Genomic DNA, 18974 nt, shown 5'->3' with positions numbered 1-18974 from the left:
ATCTGTTTCCTGAAGAATTTTTGTTATCAGAAATATGAAGAAATAATTGTTTGTCGGGGATTATATTTTTTTACCAAATGGAGGAAAAATAGTTCTGGGAAACATATCTCAAGTGATGGTGTGTGTCTTATGAGCAGAATATTAATGAAGAGAAAGATAGTGAAGCGTGTTCTAAGAGGAGTTCCCAACAAGGAGGAAAATATTATGGGAAAAATGTTGAGAGTGTCGGTGAAGGTGAAGGTCCCTGTGGGAGAGTGCCAGGCTGATGCTGGTCCACTATCTGGGCCCTGCTGCCACCTCAACCACCACCACAACCACCACAACCACCACCACAACCACCACAACCACCTCAACCACCACCACAACCACCACCACAACCACCTCAACCACCACCACAACCACCACAACCACCACCACAACCACCACAACCACCACAACCACCACCACAACCACCTCAACCACCTCAACCCTCTCAATCTCCACGGGAGACACCTCCCGTCACGCAGGGTGCAGTCGCACCTCCACAGATCTCCAGTATCATCTATTGATACAGGTAATGGCTCAAAAGGGCCACCACTTACGGGCTATTCATGCCCGTGCCACCTCTTGGGTGGCTTAATCTTTATCAATCAATCATCTCAATCTGCCTCATCCACTTATACCCCCTTAACCTCCTCATCAATTTTACCTGTCAATAACATCACTCCATCAGAAGCCTGGCAAATGTGTTTTAATATCGACAAATGCCCTAACAAGTTATCTATAACAATCCACGTCACAACTTCCAAATTAACAACATTACCTTACGACAAATTGATGGAGAAAAGGTCGTTGGAGTCAGGATCCATCATTCACTGAAAGTTTCACAACAAGTGGCAGCGGCAGTGAAAAATAAACCCTAACCAAACCGTATGAATAATCAATCGGACCTCTGACTTTAAGGAAACAAGGTAACCATTCAATTGTCTATATCTATGGTGTGCCTTCACCTTGATTATTGCATCCAGGAGAAGGAGACCTCATCTTCAATGGAGAAAGTTCAACACCGTGCAACAAAAATAATTCCAGAAATATTCAGCTGTCATACCAGGAAGGGCTGATTACCCCTGGGCTAACAACACTGTAAGCAAGGCAGAAGAGAGCGGATCTCATCGAAATATTCAACGCAATTTGCAACTCCGAAAAAGTGCAGTGAGTCAGTATAAGGCTAAAAAACAAGGTTCGTGAATCCGATTTCAGATATTTCAGATATTTTGAAAACTGCACGGGGGGGGGGGGGTTGTGTAAAATTTGATCCATCGCCTTTTCACTAGTTGGCATATTATCGGTATAAAAAGTCGTAATTTCAAACTGCATATATGTGCAGAGAACCAGAATTTAGCTCCAAAATATAGGTCAGGAGTCAGATTTGGGATGTTTGGGATATTTTGAAAACTGCAGGGGGGTTGGGCAAAATATGACCCATCGCCGATTTCAGTAATTGGCATACTTTCGGTATAAAAAGTCGTAATTTGAAAATAAAAATAAGTGCAGAGACTCAGAATTCAGCTCAAAAATCACGCTCAGGGGTCAAATTTCGGACATTTCAGATATTTTGAAAACTGCAGGGGGATTTGGGCAAAATATGACCCATTGCTGTTTTCAGTAATTGGCATATTTTCGGTATAAAAAGTCGTAATTTGAAAATGAAAATAGGTGCAGAGAATTAGAATTCGGCTCAAAAATCACGCTCAGGAGTCAAATTTCCGACATTTCAGATATTTTGAAAATTGCAGGGGGGTTTGGGCAAAAAATGACAAATCACCGTTTTTAGTAATTGGCATATTATCAGTATAAAAAGTCGTAATATTGAAAATGAAAATAGGTGCAGAGAGTCAGAATTCGGCTAAAAAATGGCGCTCAGGAGTCAAATTTCCGACATTTCAGATGTTTTGAAAACTGTAGGGTGGTTTGGGCAAAATATGACCCACTGCCGTTTTCGGTAATTGGCATATTTTCGGTATAAAAAGTCGTAATTTCAAACTGCAAATATGTGCAGAGAGTCAGAATTTGGCTTCGACATATGGCTATGGGAGTCTACTATTACTTTTATCACATTACAATTATTACGTACTTTATACTTTATACTTTATTTATTTGTTTAGACATTACGACTTTAAAGCACTTGGAAAGGGGTCAGGATAAGGATTTGGTTTGGGAAGGGGGGAAGGAATAGTGACCAGCCACTTACAAAATACATAAGCGCAATACAGCATCACCGTTGTTCACTCAGTGTAACACAGAATAAACATAAAACAATACATTTTCACTACATCCAGCTCAACTAGTGCTTAAAATGGGATTTCTGTTCCCGAGACTACGAATGATTTCAGTCGTTGACGGATAACACAGTTGACCCTGCTAGATATTATGTTTTCTGTAAAACATATTATGAAACCCTTTTTCTGTTTGGTAATATTTTGCGGGTAAACTCTTGATAACCTGTAAATACTGAGTCGCCGCTCACTATCACAATGGCAGATTACGTTTTTTTTGTATTTGTAAACTTGCTTAATCTTCTTGCTTACTCATTTGGACTCAGACTTACTTTAGAAGGTAGTCTAAAATAAATTGTAATTGTACTCACCTAATTGTGCTTGCGGGGGTTGAGCTTTGTCTCTTTGGTCCCGCCTCTCAACTGTCAATCAACTGGTGTACAGATTCCTCAGCCTACTGGGCTCTGTCATATCTACATTTGAAAATGTGTATGGAGTCAATCTTCATACACAGTATTTAATGCTAGGTGAACGGAGGGATTAGGTGAAACGAAACGTGCCCAACCATTTCTGTTCGCCCTGGAATCGAACCCGGGATCCCCGATTGCGAGTCGGAATGTCAAGACTTCGTTCAGCATTAAGATGATGCATAATTACTGAAAAGGGAAGGGAATTATCAGGCGAAAGCTCAAGGCATTACGACTATATAGCACTTGGAAGGGATCAGGATAAGGATTTGGGATGGGACGGGGGGGGGGGGAATGGTACCCAACGACTTGGACGGTCGGGAATTGAACGCTGACCTGCATGAAGCAAGACCGCCGCTCTACCGTCCAGTCCAAGTATTTGGACATAATTACTGATGAAATCACTAAACAATTAATATATAAACAGTTAGCAATCCCACTTCATTTCAAGATATTTTGAAAACTCCGAGATAAATCCTAGCACATAACTCACCACTGACGACGCAGATAAGATTTGCCAACATCACAACTGATAAGTTAATCACGGTGGTGGGCCGTTATCATGGTGGAGGCCCCCACACAGACACCGCCAGCCACTTCCTCTAGGCCCTCTGCCGTGTCCTGCCAGCCACGCCCTCCTACAGACACGCCAGTGGAGGCTACCTCGCTCTGGCGTCCTCCTCCACCACCACCCAGCTGGACACCGACCACCGCCTGGCGACGACACACCCACCACAAGCCTAAAGCAGTATATACGTAGCTGACAGTTGTAAGGTATTTATTCATGTATTACCTGTATATTTAGATATATTATTTACCCGGACCATTCACTTGGACTAGTCGGCGATAGAGCCGACCACATACAGCTGGTCATTCACTCTACTCATATGCTGGAACGACTTAGTAATTTATCTAAATATGTAGCATTATAGATCACCTCATCTTTTTCCTAACAGGCACTTAGGACGATGGGCTTTTATTTCGGATACCTCAAGAAACCATCTGGTATTCTCAAGCTGTTTGAAATAGTAAGTATATATTTTTTATTTTGTACCTATTATCCCAAACCTCTAAACTGAACTTAATGGGCAAGGACCGTTATATTTTATATTTTTGAGCGTGAAAATTACAAGATCGTCACTATAGAGACTCCCGCACTAGAGTACAGATAGAATTGATTGATTGATGAAGGTTAAGCCACCTAAGAGGTGGTACGGGTATGATTAGCCCTTGACAAGAATAGACATTGTTTTGGTATTATATATATTATATTATATATTATTACAGTCCTTACATATATATATATAGCCCTTACACCTGAGTAGATAAAAATCCATAAACAAAATCTCGAATAATTTAAGTGACATGGTTGAATGGGTATAGGCTATTCCCTCATTCTTGGAAAGCAATACACATACAATTATTCTTTACATAATACCTATCACAAATTTTGCCAATTATCATCGTAAGTATCCAGAAGCGATATAAACGAAAATATCCGAGGACTTTATGTATTAACTAGCTGATGCTCAGGGTATGTTTATTCCGTTCAGTGACCGACCCCAGCGACTGGTTCGTCAATGTCATCATGCTGGTCTTTCACCCACGCACTACAAACACAAAGAATTGCCAGCAAAACCAAACTTCTCCCAAGTCAACTAGACACATAATTAGAATACACATAAATATTAATTTATATTCGAGATGATATTGTTGTTCTACAGTTCGTTGAAATATTAGACGAATGCATTTGTGGGGTCGGCCGCAGCATGAACGCCGATAGCCTAGGAAAGGGATTGAGAGATGGTTTCCGTTAATTCCCCCGCCTTCTCCTCACCTAAACACCTAACCTTCACCCATCCTTCACTTCGCATTCACCCCCTGCCTGTCTACCGTACAGCTGTGTGTCATTATCGCCTTCGGGCTGTTCCGAGGGAGCAACACAACCTTCGGTAATCTTGACCTAGACTACTTCAGCGGAGGGGTGTTGGTGACGGCCCTCATCGTCACCCCTCTCCTCCTCGTCTGCTACCTCATGGGCAGGCTGGAGATCCAGAAGACCATTTTTGTGAGTATTCCTCCGACCACTGTGTTTATCATCCTCTGTTTATGGCCTTTCCTTATTTCCTCCTCTCACACATCCATAATATCTCTTCTCAATCCACACATTTTTTCCACGTCTCTTCGCTCTCTCTCATCTGCATACTCCCTCTCTTTTCCTATTTTCGTTCACACCTTCGTCCACTCTCCGCCCCCCTTTATCTTATTAATCTCTTCTCTCTTTACCTCCTGTCTCTCGTCTTCCTTCAGTTTCACTTCTAATTTCTTGTGATTAAATGTATTGTTACCATGAGGCTTCTGTGTCTCGTCATTCGTCTGGAGCACGCTAGTAGGTTTCTCTTGTCCATACCATTGCTACCATACTCACACTATATGAGTCTGTGTATGTATGTATCCTTCAAGTGTGTATCTATTTGTCTGTGAGTCTGTGTTTGTCAGTATGTATCCGTAAGTCTGTCTCTGTAGGCTTGTAAGTCAATTACTGTATGAGTCGGTGAGATTCTTGCGGGTTTTGCATCAAAATGGTGTTGCCAATTTTACAGAATAATAGATCATAGGCTTTATCATGCAACTAGTAAGCACTGAATAGATTGTGACTGCATTAGCAAACACATAACAAACCGCAGTTTATCGAAACATCAATTTGTGTTTTTGTTTCATCGTCGCTTATCATATGAAACTTTGTTAAATAAGGCATGAACATGGATGCTATGATGCGAGCGGAACTGCTGCTTGTGCAAATTATAAATTAAGAACAAATAAGTTCCTCTTGTATTCAGTTCATGTGGTGTTAAGTTTGATTGCAGGCGATGAGTCACAATAACGTGGCATGAAGTACGTTGACCAATCCACACACTAGAAAATGAAGGGAACGACGACGTTTCGGTCCGTCTTGGACCATTATCTAATCGATTGTAATCGATTTGAGATCACAATCGACTTGAGAATGGTCCAGGACGGACCGAAACGTCGTCGTCCCTTCCCTAGTGTGTGGATTGGTCAACATAACTGAAGGTCATTTCTAAAAATAAACTTTAGAAGTGTTTTAAAGAGAAGTCCCCCCTGAGGTGGGGAAGTTAGCGCACGCGCACTCACCAGCAGGGGTACCAGAACTCCCTGTATGTTAATCAGATAGGAAAGTGCCACATTCAGAACCTGTCCCGGTGCTTCAAATCCCAACTTAGCTAGTATTTAATATAACCCAGATAAGTATTAATCTTCACCTTTCCGGTTGTGGACTCCACCAGGAGGTGGTGTTCAACATGTTGATGTGTGTCTTCCTGGTGATTGCTGGTGGCGTGTCCGTCGATAAGTGGACCAATATCGGCGGATCTCACAATAAACACGTCTCCCAGTCCCTCGCCATGGGCAGCTTCTGCATCATCGCCTCCTGTGTCTACCTGGTCGACACAGTCTTCGCTGTCATTAACTACAGGGCCTGATTACCCTCCTGTCGTTCCCTTTGATCCAAGGTGGCTCCAGGTCCAGAGGGCCAGATTCACGAAGCAGTTACGCAAAGTACTTACGAACGTGTACATCTTTCCTCAATCTTCGGCGCCTTTGGTTACATTTATTAAACAGTTTACAAGCATGAAAACTTATCAATCAACTGTTGATATTGTTATAAACAGCCTCCTGGTGCTTTGGAGCTCATTAACTGTTTAATAATTGTAAACAAAGCCGCCAAGGATTGAGAAAAGATGTATAGGTTCGTAAGTACTTGCGTAACTGCTTCGTGAATCTGGCCCCAGGAAACGTAAGGGGTGAAGATGTGCTCTACGGTGAAACAAAGATAATTTGATATTAATAATTGATAAATACTATAATAAATCTGTCGACTAGATGTTTATTATACATAAAATGTTTTTCTTCTAGTACTTAAGTAATAAACAGAATTTATGTCTCCAAGTTCTAAGGTAGCATTACTAAGTTTCTTTTTATAAATTTGTATTTATTTAGTATGGATCTAACCTTCGCCTTGACGCCTCAACACGTACTTTTAAAACTGCAACTATTCTAAGGTGTTCTCGCACTTGCTTATAGTCAATATTGGCTTATTTAATAAGTGCATATGTGACATACTAATTGATTGCTGAATATTTTAGTTTACCTTGAAAAGCTTCATAGAAAACACCGACCTCACCTAACCTTCTTAGTATGTTAAGATAAGCATCTTATTGCTTCTTAATTACAATTATTACTTAACCTATACCGTTGATAGGTATAGGTTAATTCAAGTTAACCAATCAATTCAATTATCAATTAGTATGTCACATATGCACTTATTAAATAAGCCAATATTGACTGTAAGGGCAATTGCGAGAACGGGTTGCAACGGTAGACGAGTCCCCAAACTTCTACTAATGTTTCCCTTTACCTTTGTGGTGTATAAAGTTGTTATCAATTATCGTAAATTGAGAACAGGAACATTTTAACATTCTTTACTGGAAGTAACATCACTTCAGAGTGATCGGTCATAACGTGAGGTATATTGAGAGAGCGCATGGCACTATGGTTATGTAACACTTGTGAAAGCATGTTGATAAATGTGTAAAGTGAACTGGTCTTTTACAATCCTGTGAGTAGTCACCACTTTGTCACTCTCCATCACTAGAAGTAACTCTCCACCACTAGAAGTAACTCTCCGCCACTAAAAATAACTCTCCACCACTAGAAATAACTCCACCACTAGAAGCCACTCTCCACCACTAGAAATAACTCTCCACCACTAAGCAGTTACAACTTTATGTCACTCTCCACCACTAGAAGTAACTCTCCAGCACTAAAAATAACTCTCCAGCACTAAAAATAACTCTCCACCACTAGTAGTCACTCTCCACCACTAGAAATAACTCTCCACCACTAAACAGTCACCACTACACAGCCGATTCCACTGCACACAAATTTTCATTATTAAACATTCACTAGTACATTGTACTCACCACATTAGAGTGCACAAACCCTCAAAACTTGTCACAGCAAAATGTTTATTCCATCTTGGCTAATATTCGTCATCATATTTATATTTTTGGTCTGACACTGTTGCTGAATCTTGTCTCGAGAATATAATTAGTATTACTTTAAGAAAAAAGCGTGATATCTGAGATTTTGGTGCAAGAGAAGAGTGTCTCTCTTCTAAGTGTTTAAGCAGTTGTATATGATGCTATGTTAGACATCTCATAAATAAAACTCGGCAATCGTGTAGGAAGCAGACAAGGTTGACGATCAAGAAGTCTTTGGGAACGGCAGTCTAGGGTTTGTCAATATGTGTGAGATAAGAATTCAGGAGTAATCCAGTGACATGAAGGAAAGCCTTCAGGAGAATCCTTCTTCCCAAGAGAAAAGCATCCAGGGGTCCTCCACAACTCCTAAGGAAAGGTTCAAGGAGTTTACCAATCAAGGTTTCTGGAGTCCCCATGGAACCTCACTCTTCCAATAGAAAATTCTCAAGGAATTTTTTATCAGTTAAAGGTATTTGACTTAATGGACCCATCCTTTCAAGAAAAGAAATTTCATGAAATTTCCCTCTTTTCAGGAAAGATTAAAGGGGCACTCCATTCTTATGAGAGAAGATCCCACACAGGGTCCCCATCTAGCATATGGTTGTTTGCTGGTGATTTTAATGCTCCTGACAGGAGTGACAACCCCAGAATTGTCCGTCTACAAGACCAGTCTTGAAGACAATGCAGAACATTTAAGCAGGCTCCTCTCCTCCTTCCTGGTCACTCACGCCTTCAGCCTCCCGCAGTTCTTGGGGATTCTGACTCTTTCGGTCATTAAGGTTGGCAACCCTTATTGCCCAATCATTGCTGGGTTTGTGGGGGCTTAGGCAGCAGTAATTGGAGATTTGCTCTTCGGTATCGGGGTGAGAGACCTCGCTAGCTGGATGCTGGTCTTCGGTAAGTTTCTGTCAGGATTGGGGTACCTTCTGGTGTGGACCATCGCCCTGCCCTCCTTCATGTCCATAATCTACTCCCCTAGCCAGGCTGCGGTTGTCTATGCATTCATCTCTAGTGGAAAGTGTTTCGTGCCCACCTTGGCCTATTTCTGGTACGAGTGGCTGTTCTTTTCCGTGCAAAAAGACCTGGCCACAACACTGTTCGTCAGCGCCGTAATCCGATTAACATTACCTGTCACATTTTTTTTATTTTGTTGGTATTTCATGAAGGAGCGCAGCAACATAATCTGTCAGTAGGAAAATTAGGCAGCGGAGAAGGACTTCACCATCAGGTAATTGCTGACTAAAGAAATGATGCCTCCGCTCTCTTTCTGGTTAATGATGGCCACGGTGGTCATGGAACGCGCCGTTGCTTGCACTTTCAGCGACTTACAAGTGCTCTCGAAGGTGTACCACGACAGCTTTGTTGAGGTGACGATGGAAGTTGCATTAGGGCGAGCGATGGCGGGGGCTATATGCCTGGTCATAGCCATCCTGCTCTTCATGGAGGTGAACCCAATAGACAAAGCCCGCTCTAACGCAGGAGTCTTGAGTGGAGCGCTCTTGCTCCGGTGCGTAGGCTTCTGCATTGTCTGTTATAGGCTTAGCAGAAGTCAGTAACTTTACCATACTCACAAACAGCAGTATGCTATCGAGATCTGCCTCAACCTCGGCCAGATAGTGTTCGACATGGGCGCCAACGGCCACTTGGCTTGCTTGGCGGGAAGCCCTGGGTGGATAGGGCTCACCTCTGGCATGGTCACCACCTTGGTCGCCATCATGGCCTACATTATGGAGTGCTGTCAGTCCCTTATTCTGGAAAACCTGGGGCTGATGTGGCTGATGGGGGCATACTCGCTTGGAGTTTTTTTGTTGTTTGTGTACATGGTGGTGGTGTGGTTCTATACCCCCAAGGAATACCCCACCCCCATCTCCCCGTTGCACCTTTTATCCTCCTCGTCTTCATCCCCCACCTCCTTGTCCTCATATCCCTTCCAAGCGGTGTACAGTCCTTGGAGCTCCACTATGTAGTCTTCCCAGTTTGGTTCCTTACTTTTGAGAATTATTTACTTCACCTACCCACTTGGGCTGAGCGGTAGAGCGGCAGTCTCGTTTCATGAAGGTCGGCGTTCAATCCCCGACCGTCCAAGTGGTTGGGCACCATTACTTCCCCGCGTCTCATCCCAAATCCTTATCCTGACCCCTTCCACGTGCTATATAGTCGTAACGGCTTGGCGCTTTCTCCTGATAGTTCTCTTTCCTTAGCCCACAATATTTATTTCCGAAAAAGGTATTCCTGGTGGAAATTCTATATTATATGAGGTAGTATCAGAGAAAAGACATACGTCTTCAATTATTTATTAAACAATAAATATCTAATCAAAAGATATATTGCAAAAGATTATATATATAGCAGAAAATAGTAAATAAAATTAAAAAAAACCTACAAGCAGACAACAGGATGACAAAAATTACTGGGTGAACAGTTGAGTCGAGGACACAGAAGTTGCTCAACTCAAGTCTTATGTTTGGGATCCGACAGTCCCCCGCGGTCGGTTGTCTCTCGATAGTATTCTCGGTGACTCGGATACTTTTGATATCGTTCGCCTTATGCGTTTCTGTTCTCGTATTGGCGTCCTTGGTGATATTTAGCGCCCTCTGATTATCCCGCACATTTGATGGTGCTGCATAACCTTCCCGGTTTGGTGCCTTCTTTTTTACAATTACTTATGTTTGGGATGACAAGAGACTCCAAGTTGTTGAGATCTAGTCGACGGCATTTGTAAGTCAGTACAAGCGATGAGTCACAATAACGTGGGTAAAGTATGTTGACCAGACCACACACTAGAAGGTGAAGGGACGACGACGTTTCGGTCCGTCCTGGATCATTCTCAAATCGACTTGAGAATGGTCCAGGATCATTCTCAAATCGACTTGAGAATGGTCCAGGATCATTCTCAAATCGACTTGAGAATGGTCCAGGACGGACCGAAACGTCGTCGTCCCTTCACTTTCTAGTGTGTGGTCTGATCAACAAGACAGTACAATGTTATCATCACGAGTGGGAGGATGGCTCGTGGCTTCACGGTGATTAATATATCACAAGGCACAACCTACCTGGGGAGCACACCTGTGCGGTGAGAGATGCTCGCATATACGGTGTTACGGTACCGTGAGTTGTTGTTGTTTTAGATTTAGCTACTCAGAACAAAGTGTCCGTGTAGCACAGGCTATGGTGAGCCCGTAATACAGTACCGTGAAGTATTCCCCCACATATGGCAACCCGTCCTCAGGCCAGGGTTGTTGGAGCCGCGGCCGTCCTCTCCAAGACGCATCCATCCATTTTAACGTATTATGTATTAAATATAGGTTTGTTCTCATATATAAATTAATATTATTATATATTAAAGTGAGATATTTGTCTGTACCTTCCTCTCTTCTATCACACGACTTGATAATGGTCCAGAACGGACCGAAACTGTCTTCGTTTCTTCATTTTCTGACTGTGTGGTTTGGTCATCAGATAGATACTCAGGAGTAAGTCTCGGGACTTCCTGCACCTGACAAAACGGGTTATTGAGAAATTAACTGGAAGTCTTGGGTGACTCGATCCCGCGGTACTCATTGATGTATATACCTTCGTATATACATACATATATCTGTCTGATATATACACAGACTGTACTCTCAAGTTGTCATAATCCAGTTCTGGTCCTACACAAGCCACAGTCATACATTTTTCTGTCAGTTAAATATTGGACTTTGTCATATTTGTCTCAAGTGACAAAACCATTAAGCAAAGTCGATCGTACTAGAATCGTGTAAATTTTACTTGAGTTGGTCAGATACTAGAACGTAATTTTCTCTTGAGTAAAAATCAAAGAAAATCCAATTAAAACGCTTTATTAGGAGTAACTATTCTAAAACATTTTTTTTCTGCTGCTGTTAGTCTTGTGTAATAAACACAAATATATCAGAATTTCCTTGAAAAATTACCATCTCTAGTGGTCTCAAAGAAGTCAAGAAGCCAATCGCATGTGGAAGATCCACATATTTTTACCTGAGGACTTTATCCAGATGCAGTTTGAGACACTTTCTTGATGTTTACGTCTCTGGCGGATAAGAGATTCCTGGGTAATTAGACCTCCCTTATGGGAATAAAAAAAATCTTTGTTGTTTGTCCAACATTGTGAGTTCTTGAGCATGAAACAATTGCCCATTGTGGGAGTCTCCTTTCTTCCATAATGGCATGGTCACTTGTTCCGTGATTGGTTTATATTCCCCAGCCCTAGCTCATTGACACAGGCATCTCATAGATTCTTGAATTAAACATTAACGAATATTAACTTGACCACTAATCTCCCATAATGAAATTGTTTAAGATGGTGTTTCAAATTGCTTTCGAATCCATCATTAACCGGGCTGTGTCTCTCACTAAAACTTCTACGAGGAAAATATTCACATTATTAGCATCAATTTAGAAAGTTGGATGCAACTTATGACAGCTGCGAGGACTTGCATTAATTAATTTATTTTGATTTAGAAAATAAATGTGACGTGAATAGGAACATCATACTACACTGTCCAAGCGACTCCTTTAGTTAAGTCGGGAAACAAGCTCTATGTTCCTGTGCTGAATCGGTCGTCAAGAAATTATGATCAGAATGATGGAAACCCACCAAGAACCCGTAAGGAATCCACCAAAAACACAAATCATAGATTTATTTTGAGGAAAATGAATGGCAAAGTATTCTGCTTTTTGTTATTCTCAGCGTATACAAAATTTATATTAAATATACTAATATGCCATGAATTTGTTTATAATAATGTTAATACATAATAAATAATAAATAAGTTTAAAATCTAACCTATATATGTATGTGTGTGCGGGGGAATGCCATGAAGACCACTGCCTCCCCCCCCCCCACCTCTCTCTCTCAGAAGGCACCGCAGGTGGAGTTAGCGGGAGCCTCCATGGCGCCGCCGTAGCCTCGTCTGGGTGTGTTCTTCCAGTTAATGACGTCGCCGCCCACCTCGGGACTGCAGCCATCGGCCACCACCGACACCATCATCCGGGTCATCCAGTAATTGGCGCGCTGGCCAAACCCCAATATCAAGTCAATTATAAATTTACGATGAATTCTCATGAATTTGGATAAAGCATTTATTGAGGAGGGATTCGAGCAGGAGACATAAACGAAGCACTGCTCGAGAAAAATACGTCATCAGTTGTAAGTCATGTGTGAGGTGTTTTTCATTCGTAAACAGGGAGTTTGGGAGCTGGATTAACGAGCATTTGGCCTTTGCTGATGAGGACGGGTTGGGATAGGTCAACCCACACAACTCCTAGTTGGCTTACAGGAGTTGTGATTATATATTTATAAATGCAGAGTATAATAATTTTGCGATTCACACCACAGTAACTTTTTAAATAGATTAAGTTAAACAAGACAACAAGAGGAGTCTCGTTTCGATTGTTATGTTTATATACAAGATAATGGCTAACAATGTAAATACTTTTCAGTTCTAAAATATTAAATCAAAGACTAGGTTATTGTCCATTAAAGTATCGCATGTATAAGAGGGCTGCAGCACCAGAGTTAAGAGTAGTGCTGCTAAGGAACATGACTGAACTGCAAAAAACGAGATTAAACGTTCACAAAATATACAAAAAGTGAATGAAGAAGAAGTGAAAGATGCAGCAAGGACGAGGAAGACGGAGACACGGCGGCTGCTTGAGCCACCAACACCCAGTAAACAGCCACAAAATTATCATGGACGCCTCACCACCTTAGGGAAGATGAGCATGTAAACGTGAGGGATTGAGAGACTTTAAGGCCAAATGGAGACGACCACAAGACTGCATATTTAATCAAGAAAATGGAGAAAGGAACTAGGGATAAAGGCGAGGCGGCGCAGAGTTTCAACTAGCCTAGGGAGGGGTAGAAATAGCCTAAGTTACTCTATCCCTTTGAGATGTATTTTTCTCAAACATACTTGAACTCAACAAGCCTGGCCCCGGTGCTCACAGTACAGAAGAGTACCGATAACTCAACGTTAATTCATCTTTACTCTTAGATAATGTGTCCATTATTGTGGAGTTATGAAAAATTACAATTTTGCAAAACTAACCAAAACACACTATTAATTATTATACCTAAATGCCCCGGAAGGATAAAATTAAAATATCTATTATATTACCTGTATTCCATGGGTATCAAACCCCAGCAAGGTGAGCCAGCCGTGCAGACCGTGGCCGCATCCATCACACGGGTACTTTCCGGTGATAATTTCATGACGCTGGCCGGAGAAGGCCCGTCCGCCGCCGCTCACCGCCAGGCCGCGCTTCTGTGTGGGCAAGTCAAGGTTCAGTGGCCTCGCTCGGTAACACTAATGCTTACCCCTTACCTTGCAAAATATATATGGAAAAAATGGGGAACCCTTTGGCTAGCCACCGGCTTCCTGTCCACCACCACCACTATGCCAACGCCGCTGCTACTTAACATAATCATCTCACCCGCTCGTCGGTCTCGCTTTGGACGAGGCGGCCGTCGACGTAGAGGCTCCATCTGCCGGTGCCAGAGTGCCAGGAGTGCAGGACGTGGTGCCACTCCCCCACCAGCTTGACCTTGTGCTGCACCAAGCTCACTATCACACCGTTCACCTGGAGCACGAACGACGGCGTCGACAGTGGAGTTATCACAAGCACCTGGATGAACGTGCCGTCTGCTTCGTCTGTGGCGAGAGGATGAGTTGGTGGTTGATGATAGGCTGTAGGTGGGTGATGAGTGGGTAGTTGATGATAGGCTGTAGGTGGGTGATAAGTGGGTAGTTGATGATAGGCTGTAGGTGGGTGATGAGTGGGTAGTTGATGATAGGCTGTAGGTGGGTGATGAGTGGGTAGTTGATGATAGGCTGTAGGTGGGTGATGAGTGGATAGTTGATGATAGGCTGTAGGTGGGTGATGAGTGGGTAGTTGATGATAGGCTGTAGGTGGGTGATGAGTGGGTAGTTGATACAAACATTTAATAATTCATAACGATTATTTCATACAAAACCAATTAAATTGTAGATTTTTTGCAAACAAAAATCCGCATGACATCTGACAATACAGATATTTTATAACTGCAGCTATAAAAATAACTATAGAAGAAACTATAAAAATAAGCCGTGTCTCCCTCAGTACTTCTGCTTCTTATCCCTGTTTGTCTCCTTCCTCGTTTCAATCCCTATATCTCTCTCACTCTTTAATTCACACTAAATCTGATTTAGTTACATAGTTTACCTCATATTCTCCTTCACTCTGTGTTTGATTAACTCTGTCTGCCAGTCTGTCTCTGTCTTTCTTTGTCTCTGTCTCTGTTTGTATCTCTGCCTCTCTCTCTCTCTCTCCACCTGCACACCGCGACTCACTATAATAGGCGAAGGGGCAGGCGTAGTTGGCAGGTTCGAGTAAGTTGATCCAGTAGTGTAGGGTGAAGCCGGTCATGTCTGGGAGGTGCTGGGCGTACTGCACGTACTGCGACCCTTCTGTCTGGTTGAACAGCACCTGCACACACACACAACCGCACTTAACAACACTAATACATAAATATTAAATCTGTATAATGATTGCCAAGACTGTAACTTACTCATTTTGTATATTTTATGAACACATAATTATTATTATTATTGAAAAGAATATTCCAGATGAGATTATATATGAGGCTAATTGTTGTAATTTTGATGAGAACATTTACGATATTTTGATATTTGGAAATATCTATTATAAGTATTATATGGAGATGGAATTCATGCAAGCATAAATGGCAAGGTAGCCATGAGGGGAAAGTGCTAAGCCAGTACACCTATGCACAAACAAATCACATTAAGGCGAGGTATCAACTGAGACCACCAGTAGGAGCAATGTGAAGGATTCGAACCCCTGTTCAGGGTACTTCCAAGCACACGCCTTAGATCACTACACCACGACATAGTAATGGTCTTTCAGGCTTATCACCAGTCGGCGCTGGAACCAATCATATTGGCGTTTGCCTTTCCATTGGAGACTTTCGGCGTCGTGGAGAGGGGGGGAGGGGGTGGAACCTGCTGCTTGGGTAACAGCTTCTCCCCCATATCAACCTATCCTGGCTTTGCGCCCTGGAGAGGCCACTCCAGACCGACAACCAGAGCGCAACTCCATAGTCTCCTGAGACTGATGGATGCCTACTACTACTACTACTATCTTCTTACTTATAACATTTGGACAATCGCCCGTAAATGGACTGTAGTGTATATATTGTTCTCTCAATACTTTGTACGTTATTCTGTCTTTTTAATTACATCTGTGAGGAACATTCAAAATTTTGTCTATTTAATCTAGTGGCGATACAAGGACATGATCAATGATGCTAGAGCAGTCAGAGCTGTAACAGCACTGTACTAGAGCAGTCAGATCTATAAGAGAGTACTGTGCTAGAGCTATGCAGGCCTAGTACACCCCATACACATTACACAACATTAAACTTCTCTTCCATCTACACCTGTGTTCACAGCGCCACTCTTTGTTCCGGGAAGGGAAAGGAACCTATCAGGAGACAGCCTTAAGCCATTACGACTATATAGCACTGAGTAGGGGTCAGGATTAGGATTTGGGATGGGACGCGGGGGGGGGGGGGAAGGAATGGTGCCCAACCACTTGGAGGGTCGGGAATTGAACGCCGACCTGCATGAAGCGAGACCGTCGCTCTACCGTCCAGCCCAAGTTGGTGGGTCCGAGAGAGGTGGGGAGTGTGGGCGAGGCAACATTCCTTGCCCACATAACGGAATTTGCTGCGGCCGGCTGCGGGAACTTCTCCCAGGTGTCACACACGTGTGTTGGGTTACGCGCCGCGTAAACACCTTAGTCACCCCTGGGGTCACTCACCAGGGGCTCCACCTTCCTCACCCCTGCCCCCTGCGGTCACTCACCAGGTCACTGCTCGTCACGTGACTGGCAGAGGAGGCAGGTCACCTGTGGTCACTGCCAGCGACACGATAACACCACTCCAAGAGTTGACGCATTCCGATTGTTTGTTGCCGCCGAAGGCGGCTAGTTTATTGTGCACCCCATACTCATCCTGTGAGCGGTAGCGCAAAAGCATTACAGAGGGCACAAAAGGTCTTTATCAGACCTCATCTTAGATTATTACATAAACAATTTCTTCAATCCTTCACACCTTATAGATACAATGTCAGCTAGTTACAGAGAAAGTGCTATTACAAGAGCTACATATTTACAGTAAGTCATCATACATTAATGGTAGGTCTTGTCGTTAATACATAATAGTTTGGCCAATGGGGATATTACAGAGTCATAGGGGAGCTTCTGTTTATTATTAGTCCTCACAATACACTACTTGTTTCTGAATCTCATATGTCGTTCATCTACTGGAAACGCATTCCGAGACAACCGTCATACGAGACAACCGTCATCCTTAGTTTAACTAACTACGAACGCCTCCTGACTGTCGGTTATGCTGTATTGTTAACGCCTTGTTATCTGCGTCGTGACTGGTCATTAGGATCATTTAGGGTCATTTGTGACCGCAGTGTTAAGCAATTATTTCACATTGAACGGGGTCTGGTTGACTCGTTAGTATAGATTACTGTATTGCATAGATTCTTGTGTATTTTCTACATACGAGTACTTGGTCAGTGGACCGTTTGCCTAAACGTCATTATGCAAATTATTATGTCATTGTTGTCATATGTGCTGTGCATTCTCTTGTAGTAACCATCATCTTGATGTTGTATATCATTTGTTATATATTTTAACATCTCATATACGTATGTTTACCTCTCCTTTAGTAGTGTTTACCGCCATTATACCTATAAATAATTTTTATCTGAATTATTCTAAGTTTTGCCCGAAACTGTTTGCATAGTTGTGGCTTCACCTGCCACTACTTGTGTACCTCCAAGTTGACCTGGCTTGTGTTCTTTGTCTGCAAATATTTGTGAATAAAATAGTATTTTTAATATTATTTACAGGAATAAATTATACTAACCTGACATATATCAATGAGAACACTGCATTAACTAACCGACGGTTGGAACGGCGGGGTCCAAGAGCTAGTAGCTCGATCATGCAGCCACACACATACACGAATTCAATAATCAGATCAATAATTGCTTTACCTTATGACCAAGAGCCATTGTGGCTCTCCAGTTACATTATGAGTAAGAGCCATATTAGCTCTCTAGCTACAATATGAGCGTCATAGTGGCTCTATAGTCACTGTATGAGCCAGAGCCATGGACGGCATGTACACAGTAACTACGCCCAGAGCCATCTCTAGGCGCTACAGTCACCCACTCCGTCTTCCATCACAGAAAACAAGTTGTTCAGCTTGGTGTTGACTGTCCAGTCACCACCGCTGGCACACTACACACACACACTTACCAGTTCCTGCGTGGGGGAGCCTCCACTCTCAACCACACACCACCAGTCTCTCACCCCAACATTAGGCACAACTATTACAATACACTGATAAAATTTCTGTTTACAAATTCTTGTTCTCTAATAGAGTTACCGCTCGTTTAAGTGTTATATATCATCATCAAAGTGCCAAGCAGGTATTGTATCGCCAAGTAAACGTGTTCGAGACCCGGTTAGTAATAATTTTGAGCGAGATTTCTTACCTTGGAGAATGTGGGAGTACAGGTTGAGGCATCTCTGTGGGTGAGGCGGGAGTGGGTGGTACCCACCACCAGCCCGGCCACCAACACCCACCACACAACCATCATACTCATCCCTCACCCACTACCACAGAGCGCCTGCAACCTTCCTCCTGCCTTGAGGGATAACTTTAGTCCAGCGGTGCTTGGTGCGAGGTCTCGTAGTGTCAGGGGTTCGACTTCCGGATCCGAGGATCTGGAAAAAGACGGTCTACTCGATGCTAATGACCGCGGAAGATACCGGGGGATTAGCGGACGTCTCGGCTGTGAAGGTTACTCGGTAGAAACTGCAGACTTGTAGGATGAGCACTCTGGGCCGGGCTTGGGGAGTAGAAGAACTCCCAGAACCCCATCAACCAGGTATCAACCAGTGACTTGAAATAGATGCGCACTGGCGGGAGACCATCCTCCTCCTCCCCCGCGGTCAACAGGTTCCGTCACTGGCAAGCGGCCAAGCTCTCAGGTCAGTAACAAAAAACCGCAGCGGGTCATTCACCCTTGACACTTTTGTCCCCCGGACAATTTCCGCCCCCCCGGGTACACCTTACTGGTCCA

The 18974-nt window shown here is 43.1% G+C and overlaps 2 protein-coding genes across 2 annotated transcripts; one reads left to right on the top strand and one right to left on the bottom strand.

Moving 5' to 3' along the window:
• Nucleotides 1-3289: 3289 nt before the first annotated feature.
• Nucleotides 3290-7343, top strand: LOC123759366 (smooth septate junction protein snakeskin). Its single transcript, XM_045744319.2, has 4 exons — nt 3290-3496; nt 3679-3750; nt 4623-4790; nt 6031-7343. Exons 2-4 carry the CDS (start codon nt 3691-3693, stop codon nt 6223-6225), a joined length of 423 nt encoding a protein of 140 aa, XP_045600275.1. The 5' UTR covers nt 3290-3496; nt 3679-3690; the 3' UTR covers nt 6226-7343.
• Nucleotides 7344-12469: 5126 nt separating this feature from the next.
• LOC123759562 (C-reactive protein 1.4) lies at nt 12470-18816 on the bottom strand. Its single transcript, XM_045744671.2, has 5 exons — nt 18384-18816; nt 15135-15270; nt 14239-14456; nt 13923-14069; nt 12470-12817 (listed from the first exon to the last, which is right to left on the bottom strand). Exons 1-5 carry the CDS (start codon nt 18492-18494, stop codon nt 12659-12661), a joined length of 771 nt encoding a protein of 256 aa, XP_045600627.1. The 5' UTR covers nt 18495-18816; the 3' UTR covers nt 12470-12658.
• Between the last annotated feature and the right edge of the window lie 158 nt (nt 18817-18974).

This window comes from Procambarus clarkii, chromosome 32, assembly GCF_040958095.1.
Source record: "Procambarus clarkii isolate CNS0578487 chromosome 32, FALCON_Pclarkii_2.0, whole genome shotgun sequence".
Taxonomy (NCBI): Eukaryota; Metazoa; Arthropoda; class Malacostraca; order Decapoda; family Cambaridae; genus Procambarus; species Procambarus clarkii.
This window is presented reverse-complemented; position numbering and strand designations above follow the sequence as displayed.

What these genes read in the sequence shown, in the direction of transcription:
- LOC123759562 (XM_045744671.2), bottom strand. Translation starts at nt 18,494, where the DNA reads ATGAGTATGATGGTTGTGTGGTGGGTGTTGGTGGCCGGGCTGGTGGTG. An exon ending in GTACTCCCACATTCTCCAAG is followed by an intron (nt 15,271 to 18,383) that starts GTAAGAAATCTC and finishes GTGTGTGTGCAG; the next exon opens with GTGCTGTTCAACCAGACAGA. An exon ending in AAAGCGAGACCGACGAGCGG is followed by an intron (nt 14,070 to 14,238) that starts GTGAGATGATTA and finishes TTGCCCACACAG; the next exon opens with AAGCGCGGCCTGGCGGTGAG.
- LOC123759366 (XM_045744319.2), top strand. Translation starts at nt 3,691, where the DNA reads ATGGGCTTTTATTTCGGATACCTCAAGAAACCATCTGGTATTCTCAAG. An exon ending in TTCTCAAGCTGTTTGAAATA is followed by an intron (nt 3,751 to 4,622) that starts GTAAGTATATAT and finishes TCTACCGTACAG; the next exon opens with CTGTGTGTCATTATCGCCTT. An exon ending in AGATCCAGAAGACCATTTTT is followed by an intron (nt 4,791 to 6,030) that starts GTGAGTATTCCT and finishes GGACTCCACCAG; the next exon opens with GAGGTGGTGTTCAACATGTT.